Raw genomic sequence first — 18,345 nt, 5'->3', positions numbered from 1 at the left:
TACGTACGGTAACACTGCACTGATGAAGTCAAGACAACTTGAGAATAGGCCTGGCATTTTCGGGTAATTTTGTACCCGGGTACCCGCCGCAATTTTCGGGCGGGTAACCGGGTACCAAATAAAAAAAAAAAAAAAAAAAAAAAAAAAAAAAAATTTTTTTTTTTTTAAGTTTTTAATTTTTCGGTTTTGTAGTGTCTCTGGACCTAGACCTTAATGCCAGGATCATTCATGGTTGACCTAAAAAAAAAACAAACAAAAAAAAAATTTCAAGATATTTTGTTATTTTTTATATGAAAATTGATAATTTGTATTCATGTCATAGTCTATTAAGGGCTGGGGTATGAGCGTTTGGACAGTATTTATTGTGGGACATTAGAGCACATCAGACATATCGAATTGCATTCTGAATACTGAAGAATGTCATTCTGATATCAAATAATTTTGATTTTTGAAATTAGCAATTTAATACACATTTTATAGCAAATCATTAAAAAATGATATTTTTTATATTTAACAGTACTTGAAGTAAACTTTATAAATCTGATGATTTATACTTAAAGTGTATGTAGGTGGGATGAAAAGCCGACGATCAATTGAAAATTTTGACCTTTTCAGTTATTGAAGATATGGATTTTTTCCCAAAACACCAAAAAAAAATTAGGTCTTTTTGGGAAAAAATCCATATCTTCAATATGAAAGGTCAAAATTTTCAATTGACCGTCGGCTTTTCCTCCCTGCTACATACACTTTAAAATATGTCATTAGATTTATATAATAGACTTCGAGGCCTGTTATATATCAAAAATTTGAAAAATATCAAATTTTTATAATTTGTCATAAAATGTGTATTATATTGTGATTTTCACAAAATGAAAATTATTTGATATCTTAAAGACATGCTTCGTATTCAGAATGCAATTCGATAGGTCTGAGGTGCTCTCATGTCCCACAAAAAATACTGTCGAAACGCAATAAACGCTCATTTTAGATCCCTTAATGATTTCAAAATGTATTGAATTTGAATGCATTTTGAAATCATTAATAGACTATGACATGAATACAAATTATCAATTTTCATATTAAAAATAACAAAATATCTTGAAAATTTTTTTTAATTATTTTTTTTAGTTCAACCATTAATGATCCTAGCATTTAGGTCTTGGTCCAGGGACACTACAAAACCGAAAAAAAAAAAAACTTAAAAAAAAAAAAAAAATTTTTTTTTGTTTTGTTTTTTTTTTGTTGGAATTTCGGGTACCCGGGGAGGGTATTTCCTACCCGGGTAATGTAATCTCGGGCGGTACCCGTTTACCCGACCGAAAATGCCAGCCTTACTTGAGAACAAGTCCTCAAACGTTCGAAATTTCAATTGTAGTTACTACAAAGCGCTAATGATCATGATGATGGATTTGAAAATCAGTGCAGTGACAGTGTTTGAATTTTTACGAAAACATGTGGCCATGCGTTTTGAGTTGGGCCAGTAAATAGGTGGAGATGTTACATGCGCGCGACATTTGAGGGTTCATCTTTTTAATTTTCTCAGTTAATATGCAGCCTATGTAGTTAAATTTGGTGTCAAATTAAAGCTTGTGATGAGACCAATACAGTATATCTGGTTCCATACAGCAATACGCAGTATTGCTGTCTGGTAAGCAGGTACGAATTGAGACGTCGTGAATTGAGACGTCAGAGCCGGACAAACACAGAGGACTAGCCTACACAGACATGCCAACTAGTACGGTTTCACCGTATTTTGTACGGTAAAACGTGATAAATACGGTAGTACGGTCACCCCCCAAAAAAATACGGTATTCCAGAATTTTGACCAAAATAATAAAATGTTGTGTCTTAAAAGATAAACAGCTGCAAGATTAGACTACCGACTGAATTACTGGTATCATTTGACCACTTTCTTGGTCTGTTAAAGTGGTTGCCTACATCGTTTTTCTCTCGACTTTCGGTGATGCATGCACATTAAAAAAATATTATTTAATAGGCCTACAAGATGCTTTCCGAAAATAATTTTCTTCCGACTTGCAGATTTTTCATGCACATTAGGGTTTTTATTATCCACCTAATGCTAGGTCTTCTGAAGGTATTTAGTTAACTATTTAGCTCTTTTGGTGAAAAAGAATAAGCATAAAAGAAGGTTTCCGACCTCCTTTTACTTCCGACTTTCTCACCATGCATGCACATTAAAGAAATATTTAATAGGCCTACAAGATGCTTTCCGAAATAATTTTCTTCCCACTTGCAGATTTTTCATGCACATTAATGTTTTTTATTAACCACCTAATGCTATGTCTTCTGAAGGTATTTAGTTAACTATTTAGCTCTATTGGTGCAAAAGAATAAGCATAAAAGAAGGTTTCCGACCTCCTTTTACTTCCGACTTTCGCACCATGCATGCACATTAAAGAAATATTTAATAGGCCTACAAGATGCTTTACGAAATAATTTTCTTCCCACTTGCAGATTTTTCATGCACATTAATGTTTTTTATTAACCACCTAATGCTATGTCTTCTGAAGGTAACTATTTAGCTCTATTGGTGCAAAAGAATAGGCATAAAAGAAGGTTTCCAACCTCCTTTTACTTCCGACTTTCGCACCATGCATGCACATTAAAGAAATATTTAATAGGCCTACAAGATGGTTTCCGAAATAATTTTCTTCTGACTTGCAGATTTGTCATGCACATTAATATTTTTTATTAACCACCTAATGCTATGTCTTCTGAAGGTATTTAGTTAACTATTTAGCTCTATTGGTGCAAAAGAATAAACCTACAAGAAGGTTTCGGACCTCCTTTTACTTCCGACTTTCGCACCATGCATGCACATTAAAGAAATATGTATAGGCCTACAAGATGCTTTCCCACTTTGTTTATTCAGATCAGATGATGATGATCAATGATTTTCTGAACTTGAAAGTTTTAACAAAGCATGCTTCTAACAACATTAGAAGTAACAAAACCCAATTTGTTTGGTCTACATACTTTATCCAATTTTGTAAGGTCAAAGGTCACATACAAGGTCAAAGGTCGACTGAGGTCACCAAATCTTTTAAAATTAATTTTCAACTGTGCATCATATATCCGAATTCAGCTTGATCAGTTATGTAATTAAGGAAATATGACGACTTTAAGATGGCCGCTTTCCATGTAAAGTATAGCAAAGTAGCACATTCAATGAGTGATAACTCGTAAAGGAAGCATCTTTCTGTATTGATTTATTACTTTGATGGAATGGTTCTTTGGTATTGCCAAATTTGATTGCAAATTTGTAAAGTGGGCCCCTGGACCCGGGCCGTTATGTGCTCGGTCGCACAAGTGGTCCCTCTCAATTATGTGTTCTACTTTTGGAGTTCCTGGAGTTGGCAGGTATGCAAAAGGTACATATTTAAAAAATACGGTTTTAGGGTGCAAAATACGGATTTTTGTTTTTTCTTCTGAGTACGGAAATCTGGATTTCAAAGTTGGCATGTCTGCCTACATCCCGTATCCTACTATCACTCAAACAAGCAAATCTCTTCACGAATTCACTCACCTTGCGATCCTACATCATCAGTTGAAACAAACATCTAAGTTTCCAAAAACAACTTTGTCATTCCTCAAAACTACAAGTAACTTCATTAATAAAAATTGAAATCATACTATTACCCGTTATTGAAAATTTTGTTCGATTTATGTGAACCAAAAGAACGCATACGAGTCGAGTTCAGTTTACCAAAATGGTAGCTCCTGCCTCCTGGTCACCTCAGATATGACGTCAGTATCAAGCTGCTTATTAAACGGTGGATCGGATTGGTTGAAATCAACGCCACGCTTTTTGACCTTACAGGGGTCAGAGATATGCATATTCATGTATGAAAACAGCGATGCGGATATAGTATCATCACCGAACTGAGATTTTGCGACATTTTCGATGTTTGTACCGGGAATTTCAGACACGGAGACTCCGCGGAGATTTCGAAAAATTCGTCCAAAGGTAACCAAAGGGTTGGGGATCTCTCTCTCTCTTCCGTAAAGTACAGTCCGCCTCTGGCGTATCACGTACTGTGATGGCTGTGTGCATGCCAAGTGAAGATATATACAGTGCAGGTGATAAGGTTCTACAAACTACTGTGCGATAAAAACCAGGCTGGCTTAACGCGAGTTGATGGTCTGCACACCTTGCTTGAATCCAGCTACGGATGTGCAGTTGATGAGATCTTGAGGCAGGTTATTCCATAGCCTAATGGTGTCCGGAAAGAATGACTGCCGGTACACAACTGTCCTGGCGAAGGGAATCAAGTATCTCATTGAGTGTCCTCTCAGTGCTATAGTTGGAATCAGATAGGTATGGGGAACATCAACTAGATGGTTAACTATCCGGAACATCATCACCACTTTGGTCTGTGCACGGCGTTCCTGAAGGGTGGGCCACTGGAGTTGGTCTAACATGGCAGTAACACTACTGGTGGTTCTGTAGTCCCCAACTCCCCATAAACAAACCGTGCAAAGCGCCGTTGTACCATCTCCAGCTTTTGGACATTGCATGATGTTGAAGGATCCCATATTATGCTGGAGTATTCGATGATAGGGCGTACTAAGGTCTTGTAGCACATCTCCTTGGTCTTTCTGGGACACTGGTGAAGGTTACGTTGCAAGAACGCTCTGGTGGCATTTGCTTTATTTGTAACGGAGTTGATATGATGGTTCCAGCTGAGGTTCTTACTGATATTAACACCAAGATATTTGGCTGAGTCTACCTCCTCGAGAGTATGATTGTGGATAGTGTATGGCTGTTGAATAGGCTTCTTCTTATTTGTGATGCGGATGACTTGGCACTTCTGGGGGTGGAACTTCATCTGCCAGTCATTTTCCCATTGCTGTAGATGATCCAGGTCTTGCTGTAATAAACGTGTCCTCCTCCGATTTAATGTGGCGATACAGGACACAATCGTCTGCTGAATAGTCTGGCTGTTGTGCCCGCTGAAATACAGTCAGGAAGGTCGTTTATAAACAACAAGAACAGCAAAGGTCCTAAAACACTTCCTTGTGGCACACCAGATAAGACTGGTGTCGTTCCAGATGTTGACCCTTCCAGGATGACTTGTTGGGTGCGATTATGCAGAAATTCACTCACCCACCTCATGATGTTACTATTGATACCATAGTAAGTGAGTTTATGTAACAACCTCTGATGAGGGACCTTATCAAAGGCCTTTGAAAAGTCTAATAAGATCACATCAACTTGGCCCTTGTTGTCCAATGCGCCAGCTAGATCTTGTATGGTTAGCAGCAATTGAGTCTCACATGACCGCCCGCTTCCTGAAGCCAAATTATGCATCTGAGAGGATATTATTAACATCACAGTGTTCCAGAATCTGACTACATAATACATGCTCTAGGACCTTGCAGATGACAGATGTAAGTGAGATTGGTCTATAATTCTCAGCTTTATTTCTTTCTCCTTTCTTAAATACAGGTACCACATTGGCCTTTTTCCATTCTTCATGCCTTGGTTAATTGAGGCTTGGAAGAAAATTGACAGAACTGGAGCAAGTTCATTTGATAACTCCTTCAGTAGTCTAGGAGGAACTTCATCCGGGCCTGATGCCTTGTGGATGCCAAGATCAGATAAAAGTTTCCTGATACCTTCACATGATACTACAATGGGTTCCATAGGTGGATATGGGCTAGGTCCCTTGTCTTTGATGGAAGACTTGTCCTCATTTTTGTTGAAGACTGATGAAAACTGACTATTTAGCATGTTGGCTTTAGTCGCACTGTCTGAATAGGTAACACCATTTGATGCCTTCAGAGGAGAGACCCCTGAATTATCACATTTCTTGCTGTTTATAAATCCCCAGAATCTTTTGGGATTTGCAGTTGAATCAGGGCTGATGATGTTATTGATGTACTCGCTGTAAGCACTTTTACAGGCTGATCTGGTTGTTTTCTTCAGTTGACGATATCTCTCAAAGTCTTTACTCTTCCTGGTCTTCCTAGCTTTAACAAAGCTACGTTTCTTTTGTCTTGTCAGACGCTTAACTTTGCTTGTAATCCAGGGTTGATTTATCTTGGGATGACATCTTGGAGGGCAAGCCATTGTCCAAGATGTTAATTAATGCAGTTTGGATGTCGATCCACATCTTATGCACACAGCTGTTCACGTCATAAGTGGATGTAAACTGCAGTTGGAAGGTAAGGCAGTTTCTCTTCATGTCACAGATGTTAGCTTGTTTCCACAGGTAAATTTTGCGTTTAACTGGTTTACTTCTTTGAGGTACAGTACAAGATTCAGTGTACACAATATCATGATCTCCAAGTCCAGGCAGGGGAGCGCATTTATTTACCAGTGATGGGCGATTGGTAAGAAATAAATCTAAGATGCTTTCTCCTCTTGTTGGAAACAACCATTTGTTGTAAACCACAGTTCTGAAGTAATTCAAGGAATCTTGCATTGATACTATATGGATACTGATTTCCTTCAATTGTCAGCGTGGCCCAATTTATGTCTGGAAGATTTAGGTCTCCTCCGATCCACACAGCAGCATTCTTAAATTGGCGTGAAACTGCTTCAATACCTGAACACAAGGAGTCCAGGTACTGTGCATCATTATTTGGAGGTCGATATGCGGCTCCCACAATAAGAGTCTGATTTTTTGCCATGGACACTTTGGCAAAGACGCATTCTGCAGCTGCATCAACATTAATGTCAACATGGTCGTAAATGAGCTCTTTACTGATGGCTAACAGAACTCCACCATAACCATCGCTACGGTCCTTACGTGACATCATAGTTAGGCGGGAAGATTTCAGAGTGGTAAACGCTACTATTGAGCCAGGTTTCATTACCTATGATAATGGTAGGTTGGGCCGAGTCAATTAAGTTGGCCAAGTCCTCCTTTTTGTTCTTCACACTTTGGAAGTTAACAGTTAAGATCTTCATATTAGCAGCAGGTTTCTTAGCCCGAATTTTAGCAGCTGGTGACGAACATGACTGCGGTGGTCCTGGACTACTGCTGCATGAGGCAGTATTGCTGTTACTTGTAAGCACAGAGCTATTACCATCACTTTCATCAAGGCTAGAAAATGAATTTGCAGTGTCAACCACAAAGGATTCAAATAAGCTGGATGAGAAATTGGGCATGCCACAATTCACGCAGTGCCAAGAGATGTTATTGAGCGTGAGACATGTGCATACAGTCGGCATGGTACCATTGTTGGCAGTCATCGCACGCAACCCCATGTTGTTTCCATGTTACTGCACGGTTACATATTTGACATGGGTATTTAGGGGTCCTGGGACCTGGGTTAACTTCCACATCAGATGCATTAGCTAGCAGAAGCAGGCTCAAGTATAGAAGAGAGTGAGCTTTAGTGTCTTTCTGACTTGCAAAAGTGCCGAGCTTCCTTGAGACAGCCATATTGAAGACGCCATCTTTTATAAGTTTGACCTTAAATGTGTCCAGGTTTTGAGCAATGCTTGAGCATGACCTGGCTGCAGATGAAGAGTGCACTGGTTGGTATTTGCAAGCAAGGCTTACAAATGTAATGCCAAGATATAGATACAAGATATGTGATTTGGTGAACATCATCATTAAAGAAAGAGTCATATACTATTGCCATACAACAAAAAGCGGGCGTGGCATTTCCTCTTCTTTGGCTAAGTTCAGATGAAGTAAAATGCAAAAATATGAACGGTCTCACCAGGATGTCTTGAAGAAGCGTTACCATCAACAGGTCCCCATACTAGTATGCCAACAGACTTCCAAACACATGAGTAGTTGAAACTGGGATGGATGGGCCATAAGCTTAACTATACAGATGTACATGTAGTACAGATACAGTAGCCAAGGCTGCCAAATTCTGCACCCAAAATGCCTGGTTGAGGTGGCAAAAAAGGATCTCAAAAAATCTCCAGAAGGATGAAAGTCTTCACAAGCTTGGTCAACCCCAAAGATAGAATAGGGCTTTAAATCACAAATCCACAGCAAAGATGACTTGCAGAAATCATAAAAAGGTGAAAAAGATGGTATTTTTCACCACACAACTACAGATACATCCAACACTTGTCATGCACACAACACTCCACCCTCGCATTTTTAACTATCACTAAATGTTTCGGAATTGAGGTCGGCTAAAAAGTAGACAGTTTCGGGGACTGTAATTGGTGTAGATGTCACATTTTGAACAGTGAGCGATAAGTGACCAATTTGATGCTCAGCGCAAGTGACTATCTTTACTCAGGGTACCAATACAGTAAACCTTAAAAAAGTTGTAAAAAGTTATTAACATTTGAATAATTTGCATCTAATTAGCATAATGTGCGGGTGGAGGAGGATCAGGAGGAGGAGGATCAGGAGGAGCCAATTTAATAAAAGTGACCCCCATGTCATAATGCATGTTACGATCCCTGTTGACTTCAATGCAATTAGCAGGATCCATCAGATTGGACGTAAAGCCAAGTGTACCGTAACAAAATGATGATCAGGTGCAGTGCACTGCAGAAATATACTTGCCATGGCACAATAACATTACAAAAATACATATCAGATACTCAGTTCTGCATGTCTGATACCTACACTATTTACAAATGAGAGCGTACACACATGTATGTACCACATGGCTGAAAATCATGACATGAATGATAATTGATGAGTGATGACATGGGCAGCGCTAAGTTTGAAATTTTGTGAAAATGGATCCAAAACAATCAGGGTTGCTGATATAAAAAAAAATTTAAATCAAAAGAATCTAGATTTTGTTGATTTTTAAAATCAGATTTTATTTAAATTTAAAAGGGCATTTCGTGATCCACAGCCTCATCCCCCAACTTTTCTCAAAAAAAGTTGAGATTTTTATATCATTGGAAACCTCTGGCTACATGTACAAAAAATTTCTTGCAGCTTAATTCGTTTAGCAAAGATATTGTGAAATTTGAATTTCGTTTTTGGTATACCAGAACGAAATTACAACACACTGTCTATGGAGCAGTGTAATACACATAATCATGCATAACTCGCAAGTAAAAGCTAAATCGGAATCAACTGAAATTTTGGCAATAAGCTTTTTTCGTGGATATATCTACTGAAAAATGTCATAAAAAGAGGATGCTAGGATCACGAAATACTCTTTTTTAAAATTTTATTCCAAGAATTGCTATTTCCCATGATCAAGTCAAAAGAGACCAGTGGAATGCTAGATATTGCACAGTCCTACCCTATCAGGTATACAAAAAATCAAAACATGTTTTTACATGTGAAAATTTAAAAGAAAAAAATTTGGTAAAATCATGGGAAAAAACCTATGCTAAGTTGAAGATGAAATTTTTCATAGAGTTATTTTAATTGTATCCAAAAGTTGTAGAAACATAAACGGTCAATTCAATGAAGAAATTAGTTAACCTACATTTATCAAAAATGGTAAAATTTGAAAAGTTGATTTAAATCATTGATATTTTTGAAAAAAATCATGTGATTTAAATTGTGATTTTAAACCCTGAAAACAATAGAAATATAAAGGGAAATATCATCCTGTAAATGGTAATTTTATGCGCTAAAAACAGGACAAACTAATTGCACTTACAGGCTACAGCTGACTGCTGAGATGTTGATGCTTCTAATGCACTTCCTCTTCAGGGCTCATGTATTATCAACATCTCAGTGAGTATACTCTATTTTGTCCCATTTTCATCTTAATATGTATACATGTAATTTACATAATTTAACCTATGGTACATTTTCCCCTTTCAGTGACAAGATGAATTTTGACTTTGCATTGCCATTGAATCCTAAGGACCTGCTGGAAAGCAGTGTCGCCTCACAGTATGTTGTCAATGAGGTTTACTCATCCAGACAAGTTGCAGACAGAGTCATGGGTAAGTCACTGTGGGTATGTGTGGGAGGGTGTGGGTGGTGGTGTTTATTGAATCCTAAGGACCTGCTGGAAAGCAGTGTCGCCTCACAGTATGTTGTCAATGAGGTTTACTCATCCAGACAAGTTGCAGACAGAGTCATGGGTAAGTCACTGTGGGTATGTGTGGGAGGGTGTGGGTGGGGGTGTTTATTGAATCCTAAGGACCTGCTGGAAAGCAGTGTCTCCACACAGTATGTTGTCAATGAGGTTTACTCATCCAGACAAGTTGCAGACAGAGTCATGGGTAAGTCACTGTGGGTATGTGTGGGAGGGTGTGGGTGGGGGTGTTTATTGAATCCTAAGGACCTGCTGGAAAGCAGTGTCTCCACACAGTATGTTGTCAATGAGGTTTACTCATCCAGACAAGTTGCAGACAGAGTCATGGGTAAGTCACTGGGTATGTGTGGGAGGGTGTTTATTGAATCCTAAGGACCTGCTGGAAAGCAGTGTCTCCACACAGTATGTTGTCAATGAGGTTTACTCATCCAGACAAGTTGTAGACAGAGTCATGGGTAAGTCACTGTGGGTATGTGTGGGTGGGTGGGGGTGTTTATTGAATCCTAAGGACCTTCTGGAAAGCAGTGTCTCCACACAGTATGTTGTCAATGAAGTTTACTCATCAAGACAAGTTGCAGACAGAGTCATGGGTAAGTCACAAGTGTGGTTACAGTTGCATACAGAAATGACAGAGTTGTGGGCAGCCCTGAAATTTTTTTCTTGAGGTGTAATATTGCACCTCAATTTTCAAGTTGGGATGCGATTCTGTCTCATGAAGTACACTTTTAAGTGCACGCAGGGAGATTTTTGGAGCTGGTTTAAACTTAAATTTTATGTATCATTCATTATTCTACAGTGTGACAATGACAAATCTGTAATGCATGGACAAGGGAACTGCAAAAAACAGCCCTAGACGAGTATCATCAAAATAATTATGTAATTTTTGTATTGCAGGATGTAAGACAGCCTTACGGACAGAGGGACCAGTGATGATTTTGGATCATTTTGATGGCTTCTACAGTTTGTTGCAGTAAGTACACATAATGTTTTACCAACCAGGAGCCCAAAGAACAGGTCCCCTGAACCATACCTGTAAAAAGACACTACATCATCGCGTGCACAGCATGACAGTTCCTTGGCAGTGGCACTTTGCGGTGGAAAAATAATTGTTTGATTAGGGTTGCATGCCGCTCAAAAAAGTTTCCAAGAATATGACTGCTCCAAATCTTATGCACCTCTCAAAACATGGATTCTTTGAACATCTATAACAATACCAATATTGATAATGAATAAGGCATAGAATCATAATTTTTAATGCAAAATGACCAGTTTCAGACTCCTGCCACAGACCCCTTGTCCAAATAAGTTTTTTGACTGGCAGCAACTCATTTTTTTGGCCAATTTTGATCATTCTGCATTAATAAGGAGATTGGTGACCTGAGGCACCTGAAACATTATACAGTACATGCGCAGTGTAGACGGCTGATTGGAATTAGTCTAACTAATTGTAAACATGTACTATGATTCTTTGTTTCATTTCAGCCATTTTAAGACAGTTGATCCTGCTGAGAGAGAGATAGGGTGGGAACTTCTTATTGAAGGTAAGAAATAAGACAATGTGAAATTTGGAAAATATAAAAATTAAAGACTGCCTTCAACACATCATCGTGCATCATTCCAAAAGAGGAAGAAGAAAGGTTCAGTTGGTTATTAAGTTTGTTTGGCTTATAATTAGCGGAAAATTTTCGGTTTTTGTTACTGCGCTCGCTGCACATCAATAAAGTCTGAACTTACATTTGTGTAAATTCACATAAGCGCACACCAGTCACACATTGTGCAAATAGCATAATAGCTACATTGAATGAAGTTTAAAACTTTTCAATTGGAAAAATCTGTTGGTTTGTTGGTTTTTCTTTAAGTAATCACCTTTTTTTTGGTTTTGTTTGTTTTTGCACAGCTCAACAAAAACTCATCAATCAGATCTCTTCACTTGAGGATGGAGGTAGTGACCCGCAAACAAGCCATCAGATGCTCAACACACTTAAAATGTTGTGTTATGTGTTATGTCGCCTGGCGGAATTGTTTGAAGCTGAAGCATGTAAGCCTACCACTGATACTGCCTCAGGAAAAGTAAGTATTTCTTAACAAATTTAGCTAAATATTAAGACAACCTGCACACAATGTACATGTAGACGATAGCTATCGTTTAAGGGGGACTCTCAGCTGCATGTAGATGAATGTCCAGCCAGATCATTGCTGATGCTTGTTAACGAGTCAAGTGGGGAATGATGTTGATATTATTTTCTATAGCATGTCCATCATCCATCTAATTTATGCCTCAGGAGTGAAGTATACCTCCAAGTACATAATGATAACTGAGAGAAATAAAAAAAACATTGAAGACAAAGAATGATGAGGAGGAAACTTTTTGAACAACACCTGTGACTCAAGTTTTCTAAAAAGTAGACAGAAATGCAGTTTCCTAATTAAAACCTGAACATGGCAATTCTTTAACGAGAACCAATTCAAATTCAAAATATTCTGATGGTTCATCAGTCAGTCATGTTACATTCTTGTAAGACTTTTGAGGCATTGTATTAAATCTAAACAATGTTCTGATGAGTCAGATGAAAGGTACTATTACTCTACTGTATTTCTAGAAATAACTAATGATCCTATTTTATTTTGTAGGGTCGTGGGCGTAAGAAGACTGCTGCTGGAAGCTGGGATTGGGAAGCAGAAAAGGAACGCTTCTTGGAATTGACTGCTCATCTATTGCAGCTTGAGCTCTTTAGACTATGGGATCCACCTGTAGTTGAAGAGGAGTTTGTCAAGTAAGTTGCATTTAATACTGTATTACTGTATTACTATTGTATTTCCTTCTTGGAATTGACTGCTCATCTATTGCAGCTTGAGCTCTTTAGACTGTGGGATCCACCTGTAGTTGAAGAGGAGTTTGTCAAGTAAGTTGCATTTAATACTGTATTACTGTATTACTATTGTATTTCCTTCTTGGAATTGACTGCTCATCTATTGCAGCTTGAGCTCTTTAGACTGTGGGATCCACCTGTAGTTGAAGAGGAGTTTGTCAAGTAAGTTGTGTTTAATACTGTATTACTGTATTACTAGTGTATTTCCTTCTTGGAATTGACTGCTCATCTATTGCAGCTTGAGCTCTTTAGACTGTGGGATCCACCTGTAGTTGAAGAGGAGTTTGTCAAGTAAGTGGCATTAATACTGTATTACTGTATTACTATTGTATTTCCTTCTTGGAATTGACTGCTCATCTATTGCAGCTTGAGCTCTTTAGACTGTGGGATCCACCTGTAGTTGAAGAGGAGTTTGTCAAGTAAGTTGCATTAATACTGTATTACTGTATTGCTATTGTATTTCCTTCTTGGAATTGACTGCTCATCTATTGCAGCTTGAGCTCTTTAGACTGTGGGATCCACCTGTAGTTGAAGAGGAGTTTGTCAAGTAAGTTGTGTTTAATACTGTATTACTGTATTACTATTGTATTTCCTTCTTGGAATTGACTGCTCATCTATTGCAGCTTGAGCTCTTTAGACTGTGGGATCCACCTGTAGTTGAAGAGGAGTTTGTCAAGTAAGTTGCATTAATACTGTATTACTGTATTACTATTGTATTTCCTTCTTGGAATTGACTGCTCATCTATTGCAGCTTGAGCTCTTTAGACTGGGATCCACCTGTAGTTGAAGAGGAGTTTGTCAAGTAAGTTGCATTAATACTGTATTACTGTATTACTATTGTATTTCCTTCTTGGAATTGACTGCTCATCTATTGCAGCTTGAGCTCTTCAGACTTTGGGATCCACCTGTAGTTGAAGAGGAGTTTGTCAAGTAAGTTATATTTAATACTGTATTACTGTATTGCTATTGTATTTCCTTCTTGGAATTGACTGCTCATCTATTACAGCTTGAGCTCTTTAGACTATGGGATCCACCTGTTGTGGAAGAAGAGTTTGTCAAGTAAGTTGCATTTAATAAACATCTCAAAAAAAGTAATTACCCCCTCTAAATAATGGCCATTATTCAAAAACGGTCTATTGTATTACAAATCTGTAAAATGCGTTGGAATTAAAATTTCTGCACATTTTGATATCTCATTTTTTAGCAATTGTCTAAATATTGATGTAACAGCGTACATTTATATCAATGTAACACAAGATTTGAAAGTTGCAGTAAATTCTATTGATTTGTATTCGGTATAATGGAAGGAAATCTGTGTAATGATATCTGAGTGTTTTTGTACAAAGTGCAACTTTCAAATCTGGACCTCACTACATTAAATTGACTGGTGTTTTATTGTTTTCTGGGCTATCGTATGAAATGAGTTGTCAAAATGCGCAGAAATAAATTCTGCTTCCAACGCATTTTACAGATTTGTAATGCAGTAGCCCGTTTTTGAATAATGGCCATTATTTAAGGGGGAGGTAATTACCTATTTTGAGATGTTTACTTTATTACTAGTGTATTTTCTTTGAGATTCACATGAAGGTTTTACCATATCTACTACAAAAGTAATAAAAAGTTAAAAGAATGGATTTTTGTGGACAATAGTATTAAACCTAAGAAATGATATATGAAGGACTATCTGGTATATAAGAAAACCTTCTTATATCTTATATTGTAAATCTTGTATTTCATTTGCAGTTTGATCAGTGGTTGCTGTTACAAGATGTTTGAGAATCCCACAGTAAGCCAAGTACGTTGCCAAGGAACAAGGGCTGCCCTCATACAAGTATTAGGAATACTTGTCAAGAGATATAACCATGCACTAAGTAAGTTACAAGTGTATCAAATTTGTATTTGAAATATATTTACAACATTTCAACATCACCCAAATGTTTTGTCAGAAAGTAGATCATTACTTTTTTAAAATCCCGACAAAAAGTTTATTTACGTATTTTTACAAGGCAAAAAGTAACTTTTATAGGCATTGTTGACGTGCATGGTGCCTTCGGCAAAGAAAGTTTTCTACTATAAAGACATAACTTTTAAGATGGGTTGTATGTAAATAATGTTTGCAGGTGCAAAATTAACAATAGGGTGCCCGGTTATACCGCCACGTTAAGCAAGTCATCATCACGACACTTGTAAACAAACCCTGCTCGAGTTTGTTTGACAGATGACGTCAGATGCGATTTAGTCTTTTTATCTCTGTCTTTCATTATAAATGCTAGTTATTATCTTATTTGTATACAATTTGTCTTATCTATCAGGTGCTTCTCTGAAGATCATCCAGTTGTTGCAGCACTTTGAGCATGTTGTGAGTCCAATGGCACAAGCAGTACATGTATTTGTTGAACAATTTGGCATCAAGAGTGTTGCCAGTGAGATAATGAGGTAAGACATGGTTTTCTGTTGCAAGCATAGATATCAAAAGTGATTATTAGTGACCATGTATTTTTGAAATGTATCACCATATTGTAATCCAGGAAACAATGTGAGTTATCATGCCCTTGAATTTAGAATAGAACCAATATGCCAGTGGTGGTTTGGTTTACCAGTCATGCCACCAAAAAAAAAACACAAAAGAAAATTGAAGAAATATGTTTTAAAATATTTCAAGTAATAAATTTTAGTAAGTTAAAAACTGAAGCTGAATCCCTTTTACAAAATTTGTGTGCTATTAATCGTCAAGCGCATATTATATTGAACAAATATGAAACCTTTCAGTAATTTCCCCTTTGTTGCTTGATTGATTTCCCCCATGTAGAGAGTTGGGAAGTATGGACCCTCAGGACCTAGCAAGAGACAACAGTGGTACTCGTGCCTATGCAGCATTCTTAGTGGAAGTTGCTGAGAAGATACCAGCAGTGATATTACCAAGTATCAGTGTGTTGCTTTGTCACTTGGATGGTGAGGTGAGGAGGCCAGTTATTAATACTAGGTTGTAATTACACCCATCGTATGTGTGAGTTACGGCTTTTCACAATCCTTACTCACACACGCATGTACATTAAAAATACATGAATACGAGTTTTGAATTGGTTGTTTTGATATGCTTACCTCACTAATATCTAACCTCAGACAATACTTACACTCATTCGTTTTTGCTTTAATGTTGTCACAACATATTAGGGAGCAGTCTTTAATCATTTGGTAGTAAGTATGCGTGAAGTAAACGGGAGAAAAAATGAAAAGAATTCCCGACTAACACAGATTAACTAGCTCAAGAAGCCATGTTTACATTATTCGCACATGATTTTTACGCGAACTACAATGACCTGTGAACTTTTATTCTTGAGTCGCAGTCGTTATTAACAGTTCAGAAATCCCGCTAGCCAAGTCCGGGTAGCCAATATAAACTAATTAAACGACGCGAAAGAGGCTAACCCACAAATGAGCGTAAGAACCCATAATATCAATACGACTAAGAGAACTAGATCTACATTATCATATAAGTGCAGTCACTAAAAGGAATAAAATAAACATGTATTGTAGACAAAATTATATTATTTCATATAGAAACAACCTGTCGTGTTTAAAATATTGCAACTGAATATAAATGAGACATACCGCTACTGTGTGTAATGATATTGTAGTTCGTGACAAATAGCCACGAAGCGCCACGAAGTTATGAATAGCCCAAGGTCAATATGATGCATGATGGGAAGTCAACATGCTGACATAAATAAACAATTTACGAAGGTGTTTGTTGAGAGATGGTGAGATTTTCATCGTTTTTTAACTCATTTAGACTCCGTAAAAGTTTACATCCATAGTGCAGGTGGCTTTCCAATACTCGTGTGACCCTCTTAAATCAACATTTGTGTGGGAAGGAATGCGGTAAGATGTAGAAAAAAGTGATGACAATCTTACTGTATTTACGTTTACACATTTTGTACTGACTCTCTGGAGAACTTTTATATTACCTTGTTTGTATGGAGATGGTTTATATACCGGCTCCATACATTCGATGTATGTAGGTTGTAATGTACATAGATATTCATAATTTTGACATGCTGGTAATTTGTAACACTACTTTTGTGTTGAATAAGGTTATCATTGGTAAAATTGGTACAATCTTCAGCAGATAGGATTTCAATTCACATATTTGACTATACACATTCTCTTTTTTCACTAGTCCTACACCATGCGTAATGGAGTTCTGGGTGTTATGGGGGAAATTGTGATGAAGGTATTGAGCAAAGAAAATTTGGACAAGAAAGCCAAGGCAACCAGGGACCAGTTACTGGACACATTGGAGGTGAGTTTAACCCAGGCTGCCCAAACTAAATACTTGTCCATTAAAAAGAAGTTTTCTGGCAGGGTTTTGTGTGAATTTCAATTGGGGTTACCTAAATGGGTGACTCCATTTGAAATCTACACACCCTGTGTGGTAGATTAGGTCATGTCTTCCATAGGGGGTGTATGGATTTCAACTGGAATAACCTACTGACTCAATTAGTAGGAAGAGATCAACAATAAATATGTTTATGTTCTTTATTTCAGGCAGTGGTTGAGGTCCACAGTGCAATCTCCATAACCTTTTTGAAATGCTCAAATATTTGAAATATATTATGACTATAAATTAATTATTTTTTATTTATAAATGATTTCCAAAATGGAGGTCATGGACTAATTATTTGATGTCTATTCTTTATCAAGAAGCATAACAAATGGGGAAAGTGTTATATCTTCAGACAAAATCTTGTAATATTTATTTATTTGGTGCTTTATCTTTCAGGACCATATCCACGATGTCAATTCGTTTGTGCGTGCCAGAGTGCTAAAGATCTGGTTGTCTCTGTGTGAAGCGATAGCTATCCCATTATCCCGTCAACATGGCTTGCTGGAACTGGTTGTAGGCCGCTTGCATGATAAGACAGCAGGGGTCAGGAAAGGATCTGTACAGCTGATAAAGGCCCTACTCATGACTAATCCATTTGCTGCTAAGGTTGGTGACATTCCATGTAACATGATCATTTTAGGGATGTGTCGCAAATGTGGTTCTCATTTTCAATTTCAATTGAAAAAACACAACATGATGAACACCCACATGCCTGCAACTTAACCATGATAATGCACCAATAGGGAGGTTATGGAATGCAGCAGACACATGGAATTCTGTGTGCATCTAAAATGGCATATTGTGTTCATTCAATTGATTTATGATAATCTTTTTAAACAAAATTCCGATGCTGGATAATGATTTCCTTAATGTGACAACATCGATCATGGTGGACACATTGTATTATGATTTACTGCCGGACTGCTAGTGGAGGTTTATGCATATGAATTCAATGAAACAAATCAATTTAAAAACACTACATCTTGGATATCCTGAGAATTGAACTTAGCACCTGTCTAACCTAATTACTTCAATGCCTCTTCAAAATGATTGGCCTGACATCCTAGCTGAAAAAGATAATACTATGTCACTTTGAAATCAAATATTTTGGTATGGTGTTGATGA

The 18,345-nt window shown here is 37.5% G+C and overlaps 2 protein-coding genes across 2 annotated transcripts in view; one reads left to right on the top strand and one right to left on the bottom strand.

Moving 5' to 3' along the window:
• LOC140156745 (condensin complex subunit 1-like) overlaps positions 1 to 18,345 on the top strand; it is an 89,326-nt gene that overhangs the window by 502 nt on the left and 70,479 nt on the right. The window contains 10 exon segments of the mRNA XM_072179693.1: positions 9,744 to 9,868; positions 10,858 to 10,933; positions 11,446 to 11,504; positions 11,861 to 12,033; positions 12,595 to 12,737; positions 14,577 to 14,704; positions 15,146 to 15,269; positions 15,643 to 15,790; positions 17,014 to 17,136; positions 17,617 to 17,826. Of these exon segments, the coding sequence (XP_072035794.1) occupies positions 9,751 to 9,868; positions 10,858 to 10,933; positions 11,446 to 11,504; positions 11,861 to 12,033; positions 12,595 to 12,737; positions 14,577 to 14,704; positions 15,146 to 15,269; positions 15,643 to 15,790; positions 17,014 to 17,136; positions 17,617 to 17,826 (1,302 nt within the window). The 5' untranslated portion in view covers positions 9,744 to 9,750.
• LOC140157634 (uncharacterized) lies at positions 4,919 to 5,332 on the bottom strand. Its single transcript, XM_072180872.1, has one exon. The coding sequence runs from the start codon at positions 5,330 to 5,332 to the stop codon at positions 4,919 to 4,921; it is 414 nt and encodes a 137-aa protein (XP_072036973.1).

This window comes from Amphiura filiformis, chromosome 7, assembly GCF_039555335.1.
Source record: "Amphiura filiformis chromosome 7, Afil_fr2py, whole genome shotgun sequence".
NCBI classification, from domain to species: Eukaryota; Metazoa; Echinodermata; class Ophiuroidea; order Amphilepidida; family Amphiuridae; genus Amphiura; species Amphiura filiformis.
This window is presented reverse-complemented; position numbering and strand designations above follow the sequence as displayed.

Excerpts from the sequence above, each read along its gene's own strand:
- LOC140157634 (XM_072180872.1), bottom strand. The coding sequence starts at position 5,332 with ATGCATAATTTGGCTTCAGGAAGCGGGCGGTCATGTGAGACTCAATTG.